The 21999-nt window shown below is 42.8% G+C and overlaps 1 protein-coding gene across 1 annotated transcript; it reads left to right on the forward strand.

The window, feature by feature from the left end:
- The first annotated feature begins 13677 nt into the window (after positions 1–13677).
- LOC311000855 (cysteine/serine-rich nuclear protein 1-like) lies at positions 13678–20656 on the forward strand. The gene is made up of 5 exons (XM_083991717.1): positions 13678–13792; positions 16474–16685; positions 18034–18296; positions 18385–18687; positions 19439–20656. The coding sequence occupies exons 2-5, from the start codon at positions 16475–16477 to the stop codon at positions 20435–20437; spliced, it is 1776 nt and encodes a 591-aa protein (XP_083847843.1). The 5' UTR covers positions 13678–13792; position 16474; the 3' UTR covers positions 20438–20656.
- Positions 20657–21999: the final 1343 nt, after the last annotated feature.

Genomic DNA, 21999 nt, shown 5'->3' on the forward strand with positions numbered 1-21999 from the left:
CTTAGTCTATCAGAAACCATTAAAAGGACTGTTAGGGATACAAACATTAAATGACTGGATGGGCTTTCACAGGTTTCCAACAGTGAGTACTACAGATGATCAAATGTGGCACAAAAATACAACAGTGAGCTCATGCCTTTGAGGAAACCCTGGCTTCCATCCCATCTGCCCTATCAGATCACAGAGGCTGTAAACATGGAATATAGCACCGCTGCTCACCGTGAGAGTATCTGGACGCTCTGTTGTAAGACTCTTGAAGCCCTTTCATGGTCTTTACTCCGTCTGCGCGGGAACTTCCCTGTGGATCAACAACATGCAATGTGATCGAGACAGTTACATCTGTTTCAGTGTTGCATGGTTTCTAGCCAAGTTAGCAGTTTCCCTTCGTCCCCAGCCTTAATGCTGACCTGGGCTAACCACCTACTGGCTTGATAAGAGAAGTCAATCATCCACTCAATCATATAATTTCAAACTGTTCTTTAAAAAAAATACACGTGCGTGCCAGAGTGGCTTTAGATTTCAGGAGAATGTGTTTGGGACCTGGGCTATCACATGCGTACCAGGACCAGCTTCAAGTCAATCCTATACCACCAGCTGGAAAATATAGGCCTGATATTGAAGTTTTACAAGAATATTATGTAATATTGTTTGTTAAAGGGATAGTTCAACATTTTGGGAAATTGGCACATTGCCATAATCCCTATAGTCATAGCAGTAGGTTCGTTACCTTTATTTGTCGGTGCAAGCTATTTTTAGGACGGCGGAGCAGAGCCGTGAGCTGCTCAGAGCTACGCTACGGAGGCTCATGGGATTTCTTAGTTTCCCTCATCAAACTCATCAAATACACAATCCAACAACTCCAAAACGCTCTGGTGGACAAGTTGTGACCTGCACATTCACCACGCTATGAGATAATAATGTTACGAAACTGCTTGCCAAAAAACTGCACTTGACAGGAACATCAGCGGTTTTGCCTGAATTTATCTAGAAAACAACTCAGTCTCATAAAGTTCCGTTATTATCTCATAGTGTGGTGAATGTGCAGGTCACAACTTGTCCACCAGAGCGTTTCGGAGTTGTTGGATTGTGTATTTGATGAGTTTGATAAGGGAAACCAAGAAATCCCATGAGCCTCCATAGTGTAACTCGCCGTTCTAAAAACAACTTGCACCGACAATTAAAGGTAACAAACCTACTGCTAAAACAGGGATCATGCATGGGCCAATTTGCCAAAATGTTGAACTATCCCTTTAATTGCTAATTAGTCTTTTGGGGGGTTCCTGTAACACTATAGAATGTAAAGCACCAAGTGCAGTGAAACATTGTGATGTATTGTGTTTCCTCATGTTTGTGCAGGTATTCTACACACCTGTGTAGTGTTCTCCTTCAGTGGGTTGTTATGACCTCTACAGTCCTGCAGGGGGGGGTCTCTCCTCGTGTGGCTGCCAGCAGCAGACCTCAGGTTCAGCCCAGGGCTGCTGTGCTGGCTCTCCTGCAGGTTGGCCTTGGACTCAAACAGGGCACACAGAGCCCTGGTCCCTGAGGACTCCTTCTGAGGGAGGACGTCCATGGAGCAGCTCCTGAACAGGTTGAAGCCGGACGCCTGGAAGGCAGAGGTTGATATTCATTTGAGCTTTTGGACAGTGTGGTTTTAATGACTGACATACTGCTCCTCATGATGACTAAAAGAAAACGAACAGATGCACTACCTGCAATTTATGTTCTGCTTTGTCAGTCCTTAGGTCAGCATGACTTTGGTAACTGTTTGAAGAAATATATTGGCACAATAATCAGCAATGATGCTTGTACAAGCATCATCTGGGAGTTTGTGAGGAATAAAATTAATGAAATTGTCTTTACACCCTTGAATATGACACAAATGTCCAACTTTCATTCCCTGCTGGCTACCAGAACAGGACTGGGAAGCTTCCAGTGTGTGTAAATGAATGAACATGAAGCAGTCAGATGAGGTAAATAACGCTGTAAAGTGAACAACATGCATGTGCATACATGTATTTTGTAGCACTTACTGTTGCACCAGCTCAGACACAGACTTCCTCTTCCAGTGGGTTGGCGCTGGCAAGACCCTTGACCTCTCTTGACCCCAAGAGAGACTCTTCAGGGACTGGGTCCTCCTCAGACCAAATGTCTCCATGGTAATCCCTCTAATGGCAGCTAAGGTAAGGAAGAGTTAAATCACTTTCTCACAAACATGTTTTTGGTCACTCATCATACAGCTTACAAACTATTTAGAGCAGTAAAGAACCATATAAATCCATATAAATGCTTTATTCATTCGTCTTCCTTACTAGTACTGAAACACACAACTAAACTTCATTTGAGTTATTGTGTAACTATGTCACAGTGACAGTCATATGACTTTGTTAATGTTTCTGAATGTCTGCACTGAGGCAGCAAACCCAAACCAGCACCTCAGTCTGACTGTGTGCTACATTATAGTAAGATATGATTATATTGTTTCTAAAAGACTTCTCTCACTCTCAAAACAAAAACAGGCACAAAGGAAACTTAGAGCAGAAAAGGTTATTTTCTAATTCATATTCCATAAATTAATTTGGGGGTAGAAACCCATAAATTACAAAGCATAACACAATTACATTGTTATCATTGAAAATAGATTCCTGCTGTTCTGTTTTTGCAAAAAATCTAAATAGATTTACCTGAGCAGAAGAAGAAGTTGCCTGTGCATATCTGTCTTTCTGACTGACTTGTGGTTTAGGAGCATCTCTCACAAGACACGGTCATTTCCTGTGACCAAAGTCCTTAACACCTTGTGATTCAAGGCTTCCGGACATAAGGACTTGGTACCTTCACTAGCTCTGATACATTTCTCTGATTGGTCAATAAAACACTGCAGGGGATTATTTGTATGATGGAAAGAGGATCACAAAATGATTGTCTCTCTGTAAATGAAACATGTTATTTTTTGTAGTAAGTGGTAATGACAGCGATGACAGTGTGTAACATAAAAAAAAAAGATGCAGAGGAACCACGACAGCTGGTCCAGTCAGATGTCAGTGCTGAAATGCCTGGCATAGCCTCTCTGTTACTGTATCTCATGCCAAAACCCAGAGCAGCAGCATTTTCTGCACCTCATGCTTACCATGGTCTTTTTTATTGCCGCAGCAGGAGTCATGTTCATTCACCTCACATGCCATTATTCCTTAATGTGCTTAGACGATGATGTGTCAGTTTGCTGTTTCCATTCTGCCGATACAGGACTGAACCAAAGTGCAGAAAAAGCTGATGCTGCATGTAGTGCTCATTCCTGTTCCTGATTACAGCCTGCTGCAGCTCAGTGAAGTTACAACTCTGCCAGACTATTGCCACATGAAGTTTATACACCAATAAATCAGAGGGAACTTTATATTTCACTTTTTACTTTTTCTTGAGCAGGAAACATGAGGTAACCATTAACTGTCTTTAAAATTCACAAGTCGACAGTGTTTCACAGTGCACACATCACACTCTCTGACAGTTCAAGTTACTAAAATTCTGGATTAAGGGGAGACACTACAGGTGAATAGGGTAAACATTTTAAATAACAGATATCACCATGAAACTTCCCAAGTTTATCGCTTACATTAAGACAAATATTTTTTGTATCACAAGTTTTGTCAAATGTTATGTTTAAATATGTAAATGAGGCAATATCTGATGAAATATGTGCTACTGTAATTTGCATACATTTCCAGAACCGAAATCTGAAAAGTGGATAAAACTCCTTTCAAAATTCTTGTTTTATTTTGTTGACATATTAGAGTCAGAAGTTTTTATAGAGGGGATTTTGGATATCTCTTTTTATCACTTTGTAAATAAGAAAATACTGTCACCAGCCCTAAAAAAAAATCAAATTTTGCCATGTTTTTAGGAATAAAATGTTGTATAAATCAGGCTGTGAATGATATATCAACAATTCCCTCTGTAAAAACCTTCAGAATATAGACAGGAATAAAACTGGAAGGTTTGGTGTCTGTAAGTGCTGCTGAAGTGGAGATTTCGGGCTCAGAGTATGAGGAAAAACTCATTTTGAGAAAACGGCCTTTACAGACTTGTACTGGAAAATTCCATAGATTGTTAATGTAAATCATACTTTTACGATTGGTTGCGGATACAAAGGAAATGACAACGTTTGGAGCCTACATCATTGTTCAGGAGAGAGAGAGCTTTACAATGATACCTGACATGACCTGGGTCAGACAACAACGTAAGTCACAGTAGCATCACCAAATCTAGGAGAACATGGCCAGAAGACGCCATCCCTATGCTGCAGGACTGTTTCTATCACACGGATTGGGATGTATTCAGAGGGCAGGGCACGGACACTCGTGAATCCATGGATGAATACACCTCCACTGTCCTATGCTACATAAACTTCTGTGTGGATAACGTTACATCTTGGAAACATTTTCGTGTGTATCTGAACAGGAAACCTTGGATGACACACAGTGTAGAACAGCTGATCCGAGCTAGGGACTTGGCACATAGCTCTGGGGATCCTGAGGCATACAGCAGAGCCAGGGCTGCACTGAGGAGGGGCATCAATACTGCCAAACAACAACACCGGAGGCGTATTGAAGCCTGTTTCAACAACTCTACGAACTCCAGGCAGGTATGGGAGGGCATCAGGGCCATCACGGACTATAAGAGCAAGGCAAGAGTAACATCTCCCTCAGCTGATGCCACCCTGGCTGAGGACTTAAACCACTTCTACGCCCGCTTTGACAGGGAAAACACAGACTCTGTGCTGTCCCCCCTTCCCTCCTCTGACCCTGCCCCAGTCCTGAGCTCTCATGAGGTAAGACGTGTCCTCCGCAGCATTAACATCAGGAAGGCAGCCGGGCCGGACGGCGTGCTGGGCCGGGTGCTGAAAGACTGTGCTGCAGAGCTAACGGATGTCTTCACCTCTATTTACAACACATCACTGTCTACATCATGGGTTCCCGCCTGCTTCAAGGCAGCCACTATTGTTCCCATTCCCAAGCAGTCAAATGTCACATGTCTGAATGATTACAGACCTGTGGCACTCACCCCTATTCCCGCCAAATGCCTTGAGAGACTGGTCATCAAACACATTAAAGGCGCAATACCACCAACACTTGATCCACACCAGTTTGCGTACAAACAGAACAGGTCGACTGAGGACGCTATTGCCATCGTGCTTCACTCACTACTGGAGCATCTTGAGCAGAAAAACACCTATGCGAGACTCCTCTTTGTCGACTTTAGCTCGGCCTTACAATCCGGCCCTTCAAGCTCCAAGTCAAATTACACCATCTTGGACTAAACATCTCACTGTGCAACTGGATTGTGGACTTTCTCATAAATCGAACACAGAGTGTGAGAGTGGACAAGTACACTTCCTCCACCCTTTCAATCAACACCGGGGCCCCCCAAGGGTGTGTGCTCAGTCCTCTGCTCTACACCCTGTTCACACATGACTGCTCTGCTTCTTCTCCCTCCAATCTCATTGTTAAATTCGCCGACGACACCACAGTGCTCGGACTCATCAACAACAACAATGAGATGGATTACAGGACCGAAGTGCAACATCTAGCAGCATGGTGTGTGGATAATAATCTCATACTGAACATCAAGAAGACCAAGGAGATTATTGTGGACCCCCGCAAAAAGAAACAAAACAACCATCTTCCACTCTCTATCGGCAGTGAGGCGGTGGAGAGGGTGGCGCACTTCAGATTCCTGGGAGTGACCATCACTGAGGACCTGTCCTGGGGCATCAACACCGCCTCAGCAGTAGGAAAGGCCCAGCAACGGCTCTACTACCTGAGGCAACTGAAGAATGCCGGGATCCAGAAACAGCTGATGGTGAACTTTTACAACTGTGCCATCAGCAGTGTTCTGACATACGGTTTCCTAGTGTGGTTCTCCAGCTGCACTAAGGCCGAACAGCAGGCACTCCAGCGGGTGGTAAAAACAGCGGGGAAAATCATGGGGACCATTCTACCAGAGATCAGTACCATCTATACCTCCCGCTGTCTGAAGAGAGTGCGTAACATCCTGCGTGACCAACACCACCCGGCCCATCACCTGTTCCACCTGCTGCCCTCAGGTAGAAGGTACAGGGCCTTATCTGCCAGAACCACCAGAATGGCCCACAGCCTGTACCCTCAGGCAGTGAGGCTGCTGAACAGTGCCCCCCTCCTCTCTCTCCCCCCCTCACATGGACAGTAACCACACCCCACCTTACAATAACTGTGAACTGGTCTTTGCATTGCTGCAACACACACTATACTACCTCTGAACATGTTCTCTGATGCCCCTGTTTCTGTTTTTGTCTTTCCTTGTTTACACTCCATGCCCCCCCCCCTCCCCCATATGGACAGTAACCACACCCCACCTTACAATAACTGTGAACTGGCCTTTGCATTGCTGCAACATACACCATAGTACTACCTCTGACCATGTCCTCTGGCGCCCCTGTGTTTTCTTGTCCTCTTTTTCATGTACATGATATGCCCATGGGATTCTGCACCATTGCACATTTTGCACTATGCACTTTTTCACTATGTAAGGTTGTATGCTCCAACGTAATTTCATTGTTATTTATGGCAGTGACAAATAAATGATTGATTGATTTGATTGATTGATGTTAACTTTTGGTGAATTTAGGAGAAATCTACCAACAAAAGAGACTAAATGAAGTAAAATAACCTAAATGTGGATTTTCTGTCCATTTCTTTTGACTTTTCTGAGAGAATACATGTTAAGGAATAAAAATAGCCCAAAATCTCAAAATTGATCAGTGCATAAAATAATAATAATAATATATATTAATATCTTTTGTCATTATTGTAATACAGTATATTTTATATTATAGAGAACTCAGTTTTTTCCATTAGATGATACGAGCAGCTGTGAATGTGCAGTATGTAAGCACAGGTAGTAAGCTATCTACTGGGCCTGGGCTATCTGCCTGACACACCTCCGACGGTGCCAGTGGGTCAGTTGCAGGGTCATCAGCCTTCACTGATGTTTCGCTCTATTAACCCCAGAACATCTCATAGTGCTGGAACTGCAGATATGGGACATAGAATAGCAACAATTTTTGTATTTATCAAGAATTGGATGGTATATGTTTACAGTACTTTTACAGTCAAACATTTTCATGCACTGTAGGCTCAATTTTTGATTAATCAAAAATCCGAGAAACAAGTTTTGTGGAGGACAGTCTGGAGATGCTCTGTATCAAGTTTGGTGACAATTGAGCAAAAATTGTGGGAGGAGATACATTTTAAAAGTTTTACAGTTATTGAAAAAAACAGAGTGATGGACTTCATAATTTGTAATAAGTTTAAGTGGACAAAAGTTTCAGCAGAAGAAGAAAGAAGAAGAAGAAGAAGAAGAAGAAGAATTCCTAGGAATACAATAGTGTCCTGGCAGCTGCGCTGCCCGGACCCTAAAAACAACCCATTGATTTTTTTCTCAATATCATTTCCGAGCCAGGAGATGGCACCAGAGCAACATGCCTCCACCTATCTACAAACTGTGGTTAAAGGGCATCATAGCTGCCAGCATGTTGACAGAACATGTGTTGTTATGCTCATATATCAGGGGAGCTGAGCACTCACGTACTATGCACGACACCTTTTTGCAGCACTAATGGATTGTTGGATTATATTTGTTTGTGCACACGTCAATGAACAAGTATCACAACAAACATTACTGAATTCAGTAATGACTCAAACTCCAGTGATCAGTGAAAACGCCATCCGATATCTGACAGTTGCGTTGTCAGCCTTGAATGCACGTGTTTTGCCAGCTGCAATAGAAGAGAGACAATCGGTGAGGGATTGAGTGTGGAGGGGAGGGACGGGGGAGTCAGACAGTCTCACCCACATGGCTCCACAGAACAGTCAGTGCTGGCCTGAACAGCTGAGAACAGAGCAGGTCTCCTTCCTGCTGCTGCTGCTGCTGCTGCTGCTGTGTGCTCCTGCAAAAGCCTCACATGGAGCCACATGTGACAGCCAACACCAACAGCAGAATACACTGTGCTGGAGCTCAGAGAGCACAGGAGCTCCCACTGCAGGGCTGACAGCCAAACGCAATCAGTGGCACAATGATAACACAGACACACAACTGCGTGCACACACTTTACACGGTTTTGTTGGTCTGTAAATGTGAATGCATAATCAAACAGTGAAAACATAAAGAGATATACATCTCTACTCCAGTGGTACATTTTACTGTTCTCCTTCAGGGGGAAATGTCTCCTGGGTCCACATTGCATCACACAGGCCAGTTTGTGAGTTTGTAAGAAAGGTCACCACAGCTCTGTGGCTGATGTTGACAACAGGCTCATTGTTGAGAGGGAATGTCAAACCCAATCACACAGCTGCTTTGCTGTTACAGCTTGCTTTGCTCACATGCAGAGACAGATAAGATCACTTCTGTTGAAAACTCTAGTTGTGTAACCTACTGTGCTTTCTGGGCTGCAGCTTGACTTGCTTTTGCAAAAAAAATAGGTGGTCATAGACATAGGATATATAAGCTAAAATTGCTCATATGATAGGCCTATGACAGAAATATTTAGGCTACAATTACTTTTTCTGCAGTGCATTGCCTTAATCAGAGTAGCAGCTTTGAGCCTCACTGATCCTAGTAATGACAAGGCTGTTAAGTGAGGGCATTTGAATTATGCATTGCGGTTCACTGTACTACATGTGCACTGTATGCTGTTTACTGCCATTATAACACAGATCTCTTACATACCAGTTTTTCAGCCTACATGTTGCTCTGCAGGCAGCTCCTTGGACTGCAGGTTGCAGAGATAGGATATTTCCCCTGGATGAGCCCCAGGATTAGTCAGAGGTAAAACTGGCATCAGGCCAGGCCGTGCTGTTAGGGTGTCACAGGAAGTTCTCTGGTGTCACCCCCCTGAATGAATACCACTGCACAAACAAAAACACAGCAGTTGACATAATCACTTAAGGTGTCACTGTGGTGAAATTTTATCCAAAGTCTTTATTTGACGGCGTTTCCACAACGGAGCAAGTGTGAGATTAGCATCTCTTTGATAGCGGTTTGGCACACAGTTGAGTTTAAAGCTCATGGAAACCTAATTTCCATACGAGCCTTTTAACAGGAACAATGGGTAGCTACATGAACACAACAGTTCCTTCCAGTGCTAAAGCAGTTTTGGTTATCTCTTGAGATTTCTGTCTGCACTGTTTTACCGTCACTGTACCCAGAGCGCCGACAACTCGCATTGGAGCTCATTTGAGACAAGGAGGTGATGTCACATGTGTGTGTGCTAAACAGAGTTCAGGGTTCAATCAACATGTGAAATTTTGGACTATCTGTACACTATATTCAAAACTTGCAATCGTTTCATAGATTTTGGTAACATATATCTTAGCAGTCGTGTTAAAAGGCAACATGAAAAAATTGTGGGTGCTGTCGCCAAGAGGCACGGACAGCAATGTTAACATTAGTGCAGCTAATGCTATATTAGCATTCCTCATCATTGGAGGAATGTGCTAGTTTATTCACTGTTACATTTGCCAATACAGTATTATTACAGCTGGAGGTCAGGACTTTTACATTTAAATGAATACTAGAGCTGTTGCCAAACAAGGTAACACAATATTGATTATGTAATAAGCCTGTCAGCACGGGATAGATCTTCCTGGGTGACACCAGTTTAAATGCGGTGTCTGTGGTGACCTTGCTATGCTGATGCACTGGTAGCACTGATTTTTATTAACCAACAATGTTTAGTAGATCTGTGTTTAAGTTTGTGAAGATTTTGTCTCTGCATTGAACATTGCAGTGACTTTCACTGCCAGTTGGGGGACACAAAAGCTTCACACCGCAGATTTTACAGTAAAAATACCAACTCCAGAGAGATGATCTAAGGTAAACAGCGACCAGTCAGCAACATGTCAGCAGAAAATGTGTTCTGCTTTCTATGTAAACTAAAAAGTTACCTAATCCATCACATCTGATTAATTGTTGGTATATTTTGGTTACATCTTTATTATTTCAAGGGTTAAACAATGTGACTGAATCCTATTGTTATACATTATTATATATTATATTATATTATATATTTTTAGGAAATACAAAATGTCACCAAGTTGTGAATATTTGATGTTACAGTGAATTGGTTACAGTAAGATTTGAAACAAGTTTCAGCGTCTTACAATAAGTCCTGGAAATTTGTTGAAAACTTGAATCTAACATAATTTGATTAAGGCCTGACGTACCAGCTTCAGACAAAGACATCAACATCTAGGTCAGTGAACCTGGAGCCAGAAAAAAATGGATCAAAAGAGCTAATACCACTGACGTAAAAAGAAAAAAAAAAAAGATGATGATGGCAGTCATGCTGATGATGAAGACCAATATAATGATTCACTGCCTTTCCACCCTCTAAATAGAAACGGCTGGGCTTTATTTGCCCTTGCGACCATGGTGACGACTGTCAAAATATGACATCAGAGGCTGTGTGAAAATGAGCCAAGATGTCTCCAAGTGCCATAGATGGATAGATAGATAGATAGATAGATAGATAGATAGATAGATAGATAGATAGATAGATAGATAGATGGATGGATGGATGGATGGATGGATGGATGGATGGATGGATGGATGGATGGATGGATAGATGGATAGATGGATAGATAGATAGATAGATAGATAGATAGATAGATAGATAGATAGATAGATAGATAGATAGATAGATAGATAGGCCATCATTGTAAATAAGAATTTGTTCTTAATTGATTCTGCCTGCAAATAAAGGTTAAAAAAAAAAAAAAGATAGATAGATACTTTCACGGGTTGCAATTTATTCATGAATTAATAATTACATATACATCACATACATAGGCCTATGAATTTGACCATTCTGCAAAATAAATACTTGTACTTCATGTACCTTCGGTATATTTTTATGGTTATGATTTAGGACTGTCTATCATAACCATCAAGGAAGTAAGTATCAGGGGGGAAAAAAACACAATATCCGGATGGCAGTTGGCACCTTACATTACTACCTGACTGGAAAGCAACAACACTACCTGATACTTCCTGTCATGCCTGTTAACACTGAGCGGGGTCCTTAAAAGGAGGGCAAATCCCTGAGATAGAATCCACAGGAAGGAAGGAGACACTGGGGCACAGTTTCACATGCCTGAAGCTTTGTCAACTCTGTCAGTATATTGCTGTATGTGGGCCACTGCTGGCACAGCTTGACTGAGAAAACGGGGCCACAAGAGCCATTGGCAGCAACCTGAGAGGCTGCCAGAATGTGAGTTAGCCATAGGTTGTGTAACATGGACTCTGGCCTGAAAGCAGAGTAATGGTTTACTCTCACTGTTCTCCGACAGATGTGAGACAGGATCATCTGTCAGACACTGAATATGAGTGGGAGACATTGTTGGGGAAAACAGCTCTGACATAATGAGCCTATACTGTGGCGCAATCAGTTGTCCATACATGACAAAAAATGTAAAGAAATCAGGTTACGGAAGTGAATAAATACAATGCATGATGAACAAGAAATGATCGTCGCACTGCTTTTCTAGTGAAATTCAAATTGTCCTACATGACTCATCTCCTTCTCCGCAAGTGTCGACTGGACGCGCCACACGTAACAAAGTCACACTGTGCGTGGCAACAGCCGGCAAAAAGGAACAGGAAACTCCAACTGTAAGGCACAAATGTATTTTTGTCCACGCAGTGTGATGGTGCTATAAATAGCCCACAGCCTCACGTAGCACTTTGATCATGTGTTATGAGTAAGTCGCTCTGAGATCTCAGAGAGGATGCACACACTGAATTTACCCTCAAGATGCAGAATCTACAGTACCTCACATCAAACACTTTGATTAATATCATTGTATTATTCATACAGACTCCAAGTCAAATAAAGGATGATAATGATAATTACTTATTCATGTGCTGTTTGCCCTGTATTAATTCTTTGCTTTGCAGTTGCACACTCGCATGGTGTTTACTACCCACCCAGGTCAGTGGAATAGAAAACACACACATCATGCACTACAGTGATCCCTGCCAAAGTGGGTCACAGTCTTTGTAACACACTTCCACTGAGTGCTGAGGTCGGGACAAGCAGTTCTACCTCTGGCCACAGCATTTGCACCAACAGGTATTTGGTATTTTGTTTAACTCCTCACTGATGCACTGATGTGTATCAACACGGGGGTCAAAGCTTAAGCTCAAGAGTGTTTTGGACTTGTCTGTCTTTCCGTTCATCTGTCTGTCCATCTGTTAATCTGATGCTCTGTTTGTCCGCCTCACTCTGTGCGCAGAGCTTCATTTTCCTCCCAGTCGGGGACACAGAGTAGCCTATGATTATCTTTAAAAGCAGAGACACTGGAATGTTAATCCCTTTGCTTTTTCTCACTCGGTGGACTCTGTACCAACCTGCGTTCAAAATGAGCGTGTGCATGGACAAAGTTCAATTCATGCCTACATCTGTTTATAAGAAATGGAGTGCAGCGTGGAAGCAGGGTGGAGGATTTCTTCCTAGGGCAGAAGAGGCAGAGGCTTTACACCAAAGTCCATAATCCTGCCCACATACAGCTCCTCTACGCCTCAGGGAGTTCCTGGCGCTTAGGAGTGTCAGAATAAAATCATAATTACTGAAGAACACCTGTGAGTCATATAGTAAGTAAATACCAAGGAGTGCATGTCACCTGTAATAGAGTTCTGGTCACCATTTAAAGATGTCAAGTAATTTCCAAAAACAGAAAATAGGCCTACCAGACAGACCACAAATAAAGAAAGGTCATAGAAATGGGAAACACCTAATACTTCATTGTAATATTTTACCACCTAATTTTACCTAATGTTGAAAATGACAAACTCTCTCTTCCAACTTTTTTTACGATTTGGAAAGCTTAAGAAATGATCCAAGTTACAAGCTGCTCAAACAATAAACCAAACAACAAACATAAACACTCTTGAGCCAGCACATGTGGCCCCACACGTTTCTAATAGCTGATTGCCTCCTGATGATAATCATCGGGCTGGACATGTGATTTATTTACCACCACATCATTGTTGTGACGACGCAGTGTGATCGCAGCAGACAGGAATCTGTGGGCAGCAGCGTCAGTCATGAGCGTCTCCTGCCCCCAGTGTGTCACCGCCTGCGTCAAGACAGACAGGGGAACTGCAGAGAGTACGGCAAGCGAGAGGAGTTCTCCTTCAATACCTGGGACTTCCGGCGTCGTCGAGAAATAGAGTAAAGATTAACCTACTAGTTATGTGGCTTTGGTAAAGGCAGGTTTTAGTTACGACTGTTCACACAGAAGTTGGTAATACTTTTTTTGATAACGTGTGAACTTCAGTTGTTTCGTTTCATTGCGAGTTTCAGTTGATTTGACCGGACGACGTCAAAACCACCTCCTAATAAAAACCTGAAGTTGCTTTAAGTAAGTGAAAACGCTGCTGCTGATTCATAAAGTGGACTACCAGGTGTCAGTCGTACAAACAGTTTACGTCTGACTTCTCTAACACAAATATCCTCAGTAACATCGAGCCGTGCGCATGTGTGAGGTCTGCGGCGGTTTCAGAGAGGGGTGAACTATCTTGAAGCTCCGTGTTGACTCTTTGGCAGCTCCCAGCCAGTGCTCTCATGTTCACACTAGTACTACTGTGAAGCTTCACATAAACACAGAGGGACACACAATGCTCAATTGGCTGGACCGCGGACAAGAGACATAACTTCGTGTCAAATTCAGCCTTCCTTCGTTATTATGCTGCCTTTTACTTGGTGGTGAGTAACTAACGAGAAGTCACCGCACGACTCCCGTGTTGGTTTATAATGTGTCTGTCAGTGATTATAATCACCTTATCGCATTTTATGGTCAGAACTTCGCAGATGTTTATCTCGAAAAATGTAGCCTTTATTATTGGACAATTAGCACGCACTTTATTGTTAAACATTGACCATTTAAACACAGTTGTGGAGTCTTGGACTGGTGTGGACATTATTTTAAGTGTTTACACAAACTTAGTGGTGTGGTGGCAGAGGAAGTTTGCTGTGCTTTAAATGAGCTTGTGGCAGTCTGTGGAGACAGGAGGGGACAGGGTGGGGGGACAGTGTTGTCATTGTAGTTGACATGGTCGCCGAGTGTCTCGGGGAGGGGTGAAGAGGTCAGCTGCCTAATGACTAGTATTATACCAAACAGGAAACCACTCTTCTCCAATGAAACCTCGGTGTGACATCCGTGTTACATTCCTGTAGGGATTTAAAGCGTGTTACCCGAACACAGCAGTCAAGTATTACACAGTATGGCCCTTTAACGTATTATGCTTCTCTGTATGTGGTTTATTTCTCACTAATGTCACTGTTTAAATGACCTAATCTGAACTATTAATGCACTATGCCCCCCCCCCCCATCTCACCTTCTATTGCCCCTCGTGAACGCGCACGCGCACCCCATGCCTCTGCTGCTTTGAACCTTTAAATTATTGATGTGGTCTCAGTGGAAGCCTACATGTACTGTAGCCTTTCTGCTCTGTCAGATATTAAATGTAATACATGTGATGTAACTGGGACAAGAGGCAGATGCTGCAGTGCTGGTGTGATTACAAATACTGTCACTTCACTTTGAGTTGCACTGAACAGACGTGCACATGTGTTTTCGGCGCAGATAAATCCCTTTACACCTACTGTCTGTGTAGCAGAGGCTCCTACTGTGTAAACACTGCAAATGGCACAATACGCTGTCTCTTGTTTCACCTCCTATTTGCTGATGGATCCAGGAAGTTTCTCACTCTGAGTACATACACACACACACACACACACACACACACACACACACACACACACACACACACACACACACACACACACACACACACACACACACACACACACACACACACACACACACACATACCCAACCCCACTGGTGTTTGAGTATTTGCTTATTACAGACAATTTGAAACACATTGTTTTTTGAATGAGTCAGAGCAGGACTGAGGCTGGTCCAGCCTGTCAGTGCAGATAAATGTCAGTTAGCACTTTATACTCCTTTTTTTCTGGCCAGTTGCACTGTCACAGTTTTACCTGGTGTACTCTGTCTTCTAGAAAACATGTATGTTATGTTGTTGTTGTTTTCAGCTCGGTTGGTGTCAGTGGTCAGCTGCTTGTATTACTGTTGCCTATTAGATCATAATGGAAATGAAACATCCCAAGGTCAAATGGTTGTGATTGTTGAGGGGAAAGAGTTCAAGTTAAATTGCGATTATTCTGTTTTCAGAGAACGACTTCACAGAGATTTGACTGTTTCCAGAACTGTCACTTAAAATGAAAAACCTAAACCAATCAGAAGCTGGATGGATTTGTCAATTAGCATCAAACTTTTCAAGACCAAACCCTAGAAACTCTAATTCCAGCTTCCCAACCATGTGTAAATATGTTTCCTGATACTTCAGTGATATTAGCTGAATACCTTTATGCTCTGGATTGTTTCACAGAGGGAAAAAAACAAATCAGCTCGGACTTTTGGGAAATTGTGAAGTATTTTTTTTTCTTTTTTCTGACATTTTATGGACCAAGCTGCTTCATCAGGAACTTATTCAGCAGAATAACACTGACATCTTAGCATTAAACCAAAAAACCACAGCAGTTTGTCTTACATCCAATCACGCATAGGCTTCAGAACATGGATTTACAGCTTCTACACACACTGCTAACGTGACTTGTTTAACTCACCAGGTTGGACTAGTCGAATAGCAGCTTTTCTTCTCTTACATCACCCCCCTTTTACAACATACTTTCTTGAACTTTGTAGTTCTCAGCCGCCTGGCTAAGGTTTGTAACCTTGAAATTACTCATTTGGATTTATTTTCCATGTTCACATCCAAAAATAACAGCCACTTGAACTATTACCCCCCCCCCCCCTTCAGCCATTGGACGGTCTGTTTCCACGTATTCACAAAAAACTTGAGGCATCAGTGGAATGTTAATTACTCTGCAGGAAAAAGAAAAAAAAGAGCTGTTGATTAAAAAAAAAAAAACTCTCTGAAGTGCTCAGCTGGTTATATGTGAAAGTAGGATTTCAGCCCACATTTGCACACTTATGAAACATGAGTTTGTGGGATAATCACTATCAAGATGTGATTAGCCTATACAAACTCACGGCCTGACACCGGCTCAACCAGCAGAGCAGCAGCCTTCAGCAGGAAATAGAAATATCCTCTCATTCCTGCAGTTGTCATATTCAAAAGACGTTGTATTCGACTCTGTCAAACATTGTCGCTGTGTAACTGCTGCTGTCATTGCATTAGACTTATATAATGTCTCATTTCATGTTCGGGGGAGTAGGAATGCTGAATGCTGAAATGAATGCCATTCTTTGGATGAAGCCACACAGCACTGACCTGTTTTAGAATATTGATCTTGTGCATTGATAAATATTTAAACCAATGTGCCTTTTGTCTTTGCAGAATGTACATCAGCCACTGCAGCCAAACAATGAGAGACATCCTTAAGAGAAAGTTTGCCGAGGTAGTGGACAACCCCTGCTACTCCTCCTCCTCTCCTCCATCCTCTCTCTCCTCCCCTGCCTCCTCGGAGTGGGAGTCGGACGGGGAGAGCAGCTCCTCGGACAACCAGGAGTTCAGCCCCCGCAGCCCCTCCTCACCCACCACATCACCCAGTAAGTCCCCAAAGCCCAGCAGCCACTCTTTCAAATAATGCAAACCTCTTCCTTATCTGGTCGTTTTCGCTTCAGTGTTTTATAGGAGTGTCTCTTATCACCCTGCAGCAGCACTGTTATGACTTGCTGATATGAAAACGCTAACCTTAGGGCCATTCCTGATAATGTGCCCAGAATGACTCGCCTTCTCTGGACTGTCTGTCCAGTTGCGTGGAGGAAGCTCATTTGCCTGAGCGATAGTGCAGCGTGGAATCAATTTGAATAGCAAGGTCCCTTTAAACAAGTCATATCAAATGTCCTCACCCAGGTATCACACAGCTGCACACAAGGCTTGCAATGAGTAAACAATATTCTGCCAGTTGCACACTCCAAAACCTCATGTGTTACAGTTGAGGTTTGTTGACGTGAAGCTGCACAACTGGTTCAAACAACAGTGCCCCAGTGTGGAGCTGCAGAGAGCAGCTTAATCAACTGCTCTTGGTTGTTTACGGCTGCTGGAGTGCAGCCTCAGTTATGTGTGAAGGTCAAGACAATTTTCTGAAACCAAACTGTCAAAGCAAACGGTGGTAACCCGGTGGATATCAACAACTAAACTGGCAGAAGGAGTCTAATTACATCCTGCCTGGTCAACCTTTCAGCAGTTAACTCTCAGCTTCACCTCTGTTCACTGTCTGCTGTTGATCTGTCCAGCTGTAGCCCTCTCTTGGTATTTCCTTCCCACATGTACAGTATGTTCAACTAATGACCAAAGTCACTTAAGAGCAGCAGCCAGTGCAGTGTGTCCCCTGGTGGCCGTCAGAGGCCTACACAAACCAAAGCATCTGCCAAAGTATTTACTGTAACACTCAGTTGGAGATATTGTTCATGAAGCTTCCTACAATGAGTTCCAGCAAGGACAAGAACTAGATTTCTGATCGTCTAATTGTTGTGCTGTTCCTTTTTTTTTAAAGCATTTTTTTTTCTTTTAGCCTTGCTTTTAACTGATTCTTATTATTTTTATCGTTATAAAACAAACAAATTATTATCTATTATTATTACTTTTTTATTCTATTTTAATTCATCCATTTTTATTCTATTTTATCCTACTACACCTGTCTATTTTACTTCATTTTATCTAGTGTTTTCCCCATTGCAAATGATTGAGTGTAAGATAGCGTTTCCTCGATGTGTTCCCTATGTTCTGTGTTTTTATCATGTGAAGCACTTTGAGCTGCCGTGGGCATGAAAAGTGCTATACAAATAAAGCCTGATTGATTGATTGATTGATTGATTGATTGATTGATTGATTGATTGATTGATTGATTGATTGATTGTTAATGTTTTGTGTGTCTTTTTCAAACCCAACCAGTTCGGTCCATTATTAAGAGGCCTAAGCTTGGAGGTGCACAGGGCAGTGTGCGCTTTGACCAGGTGACGGTGTTCAGTTTCCCACGCTGCCAGGGCTTCACCAGTGTGCCCAGACGTGGAGGTGCCACCCTGGGGATGGCGCAGAGGCACAGCGCCCTCCAGAGGTACACGGTGGCAGAGCACGCATTGGAGCGGAGGCAAAGGCGCAGAGAGAAGCTCAGAGAAAGACGGAGACAAGAGAGGTTCAGCGCGCTGAAACACAGAGTAGGTTCACTCGAATTTGATGATTGTTTAGTTCACTTTGCTCATCTGTGCAGCAGTTTTCTCACTGTCTCTGTTGTTTGGGTTCCAGCTGATCATCAGCGGGGCCATGGACCAGCAAGAAGCAGACCGGCTCACTGTGGATCAGATCCCGGATGAAGAGGGCGACTTCCACATCAGCGATGCTGAGCTGAAGGACGGAGGTTTCCTCACACCGTACAGCTCCAGACAGCGGCAGGCGCTGCTCCTGGCGGCGGGGGTGAAGCGGATCGACCGGGAGGAGAAGAGGCAGCTTCACGCCCTGCGTCTCTCCAGAGAGGAATGTGGATGTGACTGCCAAGGTTTCTGTGAGCCAGAGACCTGTGCATGCAGTCTGGCAGGCATCAAGTGCCAGGTAATCATTAAGTGTCCCTTATATGTTCACATAATTATTTCAGAAGCGAACAAAAGGAATTCAAATTATTCCCATTCCCATGAGTCTCTGCGGCACATTAGTGAGGTTTGATGTTTCATCTTTGGCATTTGAAAGGTGAACAAATTTGAATATGAAACTCTAGTGAAAGTTGGTTAAGCATCTCATGCATATCAGTCTTTAATTAAGAAAGTTATGAAACATGTATCTTTAGTGCTTATTGCAAAGCAATATAATGATATACCGTATACACTATAAAACAATTTATCCAACATTAGAGATTTTACTTTTTGTACCTTTATTCTGTGGTAGCTGCCCCTTATTGACACCCATCAAGGTCAGGATATTATTTAGCTCTAAAAAACACGTCACAATTTATTATTGAATGTTCTCAATTATTATATAGTTGAACTGTAGAAGTAAAAGAAATGGGAAAAACTGGACATTTCCGCCTTCAATCCATTACAATATTTTTCTTGTTATTTTCCAACAATATGCCAGTGTTGTGGTATGATGTTACATATACTGTAATTGTAGATTTCATTCATATCGCCTACCCCACTTAGTGCTTGTGTTTTTTTCTAGCACACCTATGATAAGGAGGCAACTTTCTCTTAATATAACAGATCAAACTTTATCTGTGTTTGTCTGTCAGTGATAAACCTCTGACGCTGTGTCACAATCTGTGTTGTGTTTAATGACCCACAACTCTCTCTTTCCTCCACACACACAGGTGGACCGCTTAAACTTCCCGTGTGGCTGCAGTAAGGACGGTTGTGGAAACACTCGTGGACGTATTGAGTTCGACTCAAGACGTGTGCAGACCCATTACATCCACACCGTCATGAGACTGGAGCTGGAGAAGCGACTGCAGGATGAAACGCTGAGCCGAGACGAGCGGACGGGGACGGAGCTTCCGGAGGAGCACGTGGAGTACGAGCAGCAGGATGAGGCTCACACCGCGCAGAAAGCACAGGACAAGAGCTGCCCCTTTGCATTTAGCATGGAGGAAGACGGTCTTTCTCTCACCCTGCCCTCCACTCCTTCTTTCCATTTCATCCCAGAGCGGTTAGTAGTGGAGGAGAACAGCTGTAGCAGCGACATGACTGAATCCTCCTGCTCCTCCTCTGACTCTGACGCAGGGAGATGCCTCACGGGGAGTGAGAATCTCCCCGAGGTTGATGGGGGCTTGGCTCGTTCCCTTAATATCTGTGACTCTCAAAATGATAACTACTCCATGTGCAGTCAGCTGATGCATATGGGAGAGCCGTCACCTCGGCACAACAGCAACTCCCCCACACACGGCACAACTACTGACAGTACGGGACCACCCACAGCAAACACATTCACAGACAATAGAAGCAGGACCTCGCTGACGGATTATCTTGATGAAAATGCAAACCAGGCCAGAGACCCGTTTGACAGCGACTCGCTCGAGGACTTCCCCAACACCCCCTCCCCCACAGTGGACTATTCATCAGGCAGGTACATGGACCTGAGTCTGTCCTCCGACTCCGACCTGGAGTTCTTCGACAGCGACTACCCCTCTGGGCCGGTGCACAGCTCTTTTAAAGGACACAAGCATCCAGACAGCTTTGGCCATCTCCAGCTGTTCAGGTCTGTCACTCTGCCAGAGTGCGAGTCGAGCACCTACCTCCTGGAGTCTCTGATCGGCCTGACTGAACCCAGCCCAGAGCAGGTTTATTCACTCACAGATAATCAGTTTTTATAGGTGACTCAGGATTACAAAAGCTATATGTAATTATTTGTAAAGAGCACTGGTTTTATATATATATATATATATATGTATGTACGAATATTTCCGTGTACAAAGAGTGATTGATGAAATATTTTCCAAGCTGGATATTTTTTCTATTTCATAAAGATAATTTGCCTTTGTTGTTGAGAAAGAAATCACGCCTGAATAAACTAATATATGTTTTTCCATGAATCAATATAATGAGGTGTTATTTAATTTCCTCCTGTACCGTGGCCTCTGACAGTATTGGATTCTGATGAATGGAGCAGTATGCATCATTTTCAAAAGTTAATGTTACCTTTCAAGGCCATATTTTCCCAGGATATCAATAAAAGCAGCTATATTTTCACTGGCCATGGTGTACAGTAAGTGGGATAATCCACTTTGACTCATGTTTGCATTTTGTGAATTAGTTTTGATAACTGCAAGAATCATTGTGGATTATCCCTTATATGTATGGTTAGAATGTCTGTACTGGAATAATAAAAGAAATCATTTTTTATTTATTGATATCAAATTTGTTTGAGTGGTAATTTTGTGTAAGTCATTGGTTTTGAGTTAGCATGAAGAAACCAGGACTGCACAGATTCATTCATATAGATTCAGTTCAGTCAGCAGGTTCTAACAGGCCAGAGTATTGGGAAGTGCTGCAAAACATAGCTGATTATTGGACTTGAACTATGCCATAATGGCCCTTATTCACAGCAGACATTCATACTCTTCTATGGGGAAAACAGAATAATCACATTTTTGTCTTATCTCCATTAAGTGTCCCAGTAACGACATTCCAGCCAATCGACAGACACAATACCAGGAGCCTGAAACTGGCTGGCATGAATGGAATGAGGTCGTTATTAACGTAACTAATTTCATAGGTGTGTTTCCCCTTCTATGACTGCTGTGGAAAAGGTCTACTGCTGTGGTGTTTTTGTGGAGCCACTTTAGAAAATCTTATCACAACTTGCTCTTATAAAATAAACAAACAAACAAACACTTGTGTGAATAGTTGTGGCCTCATAACTGTAAGTTATTTTTATAATAAGGAATACACATACACATACACAGACACTTAACATATATCAATATAATGTGTATATCAACAATAACAATGGATATACAAGGGTATAAAAAGAACAACTTGTTTACACAAAGCATATGCTGATGGTTTTTTCATTTAGTGATTAGGCTGAATGCTTTGTGTTGTTTTACGAGCTCCGGTTTTAGTGATCATAAGCAAGTTACAAAGTTCCACAACTCGCACAAACACCCACTTCAGTTTTCTGTTCCTTGTCTACTTGGTTCAACCTAACAAGGTAATTGACATCTGCTGGAGTCTTGTGCCTCCATTCGGGAGTGTACTTACGTATGTTCCCTGGTCACATACTGGGGAACATAGGGATGACCCCCTCCATTCTCATGGACGCATGAAAAATCACATAATACTAAGGGATTAGCAAGGTTTCCCAAATTCAACATAGGAAAAAAAAAAGGACTTTTCACAGTTTGCTTTGCGTCTTGGTCTCTGTATGTTTGGG

The sequence above is a fragment of the Trachurus trachurus genome, assembly GCF_905171665.1.
Source record: "Trachurus trachurus genome assembly, chromosome: 17".
NCBI lineage: Eukaryota > Metazoa > Chordata > Actinopteri > Carangiformes > Carangidae > Trachurus > Trachurus trachurus.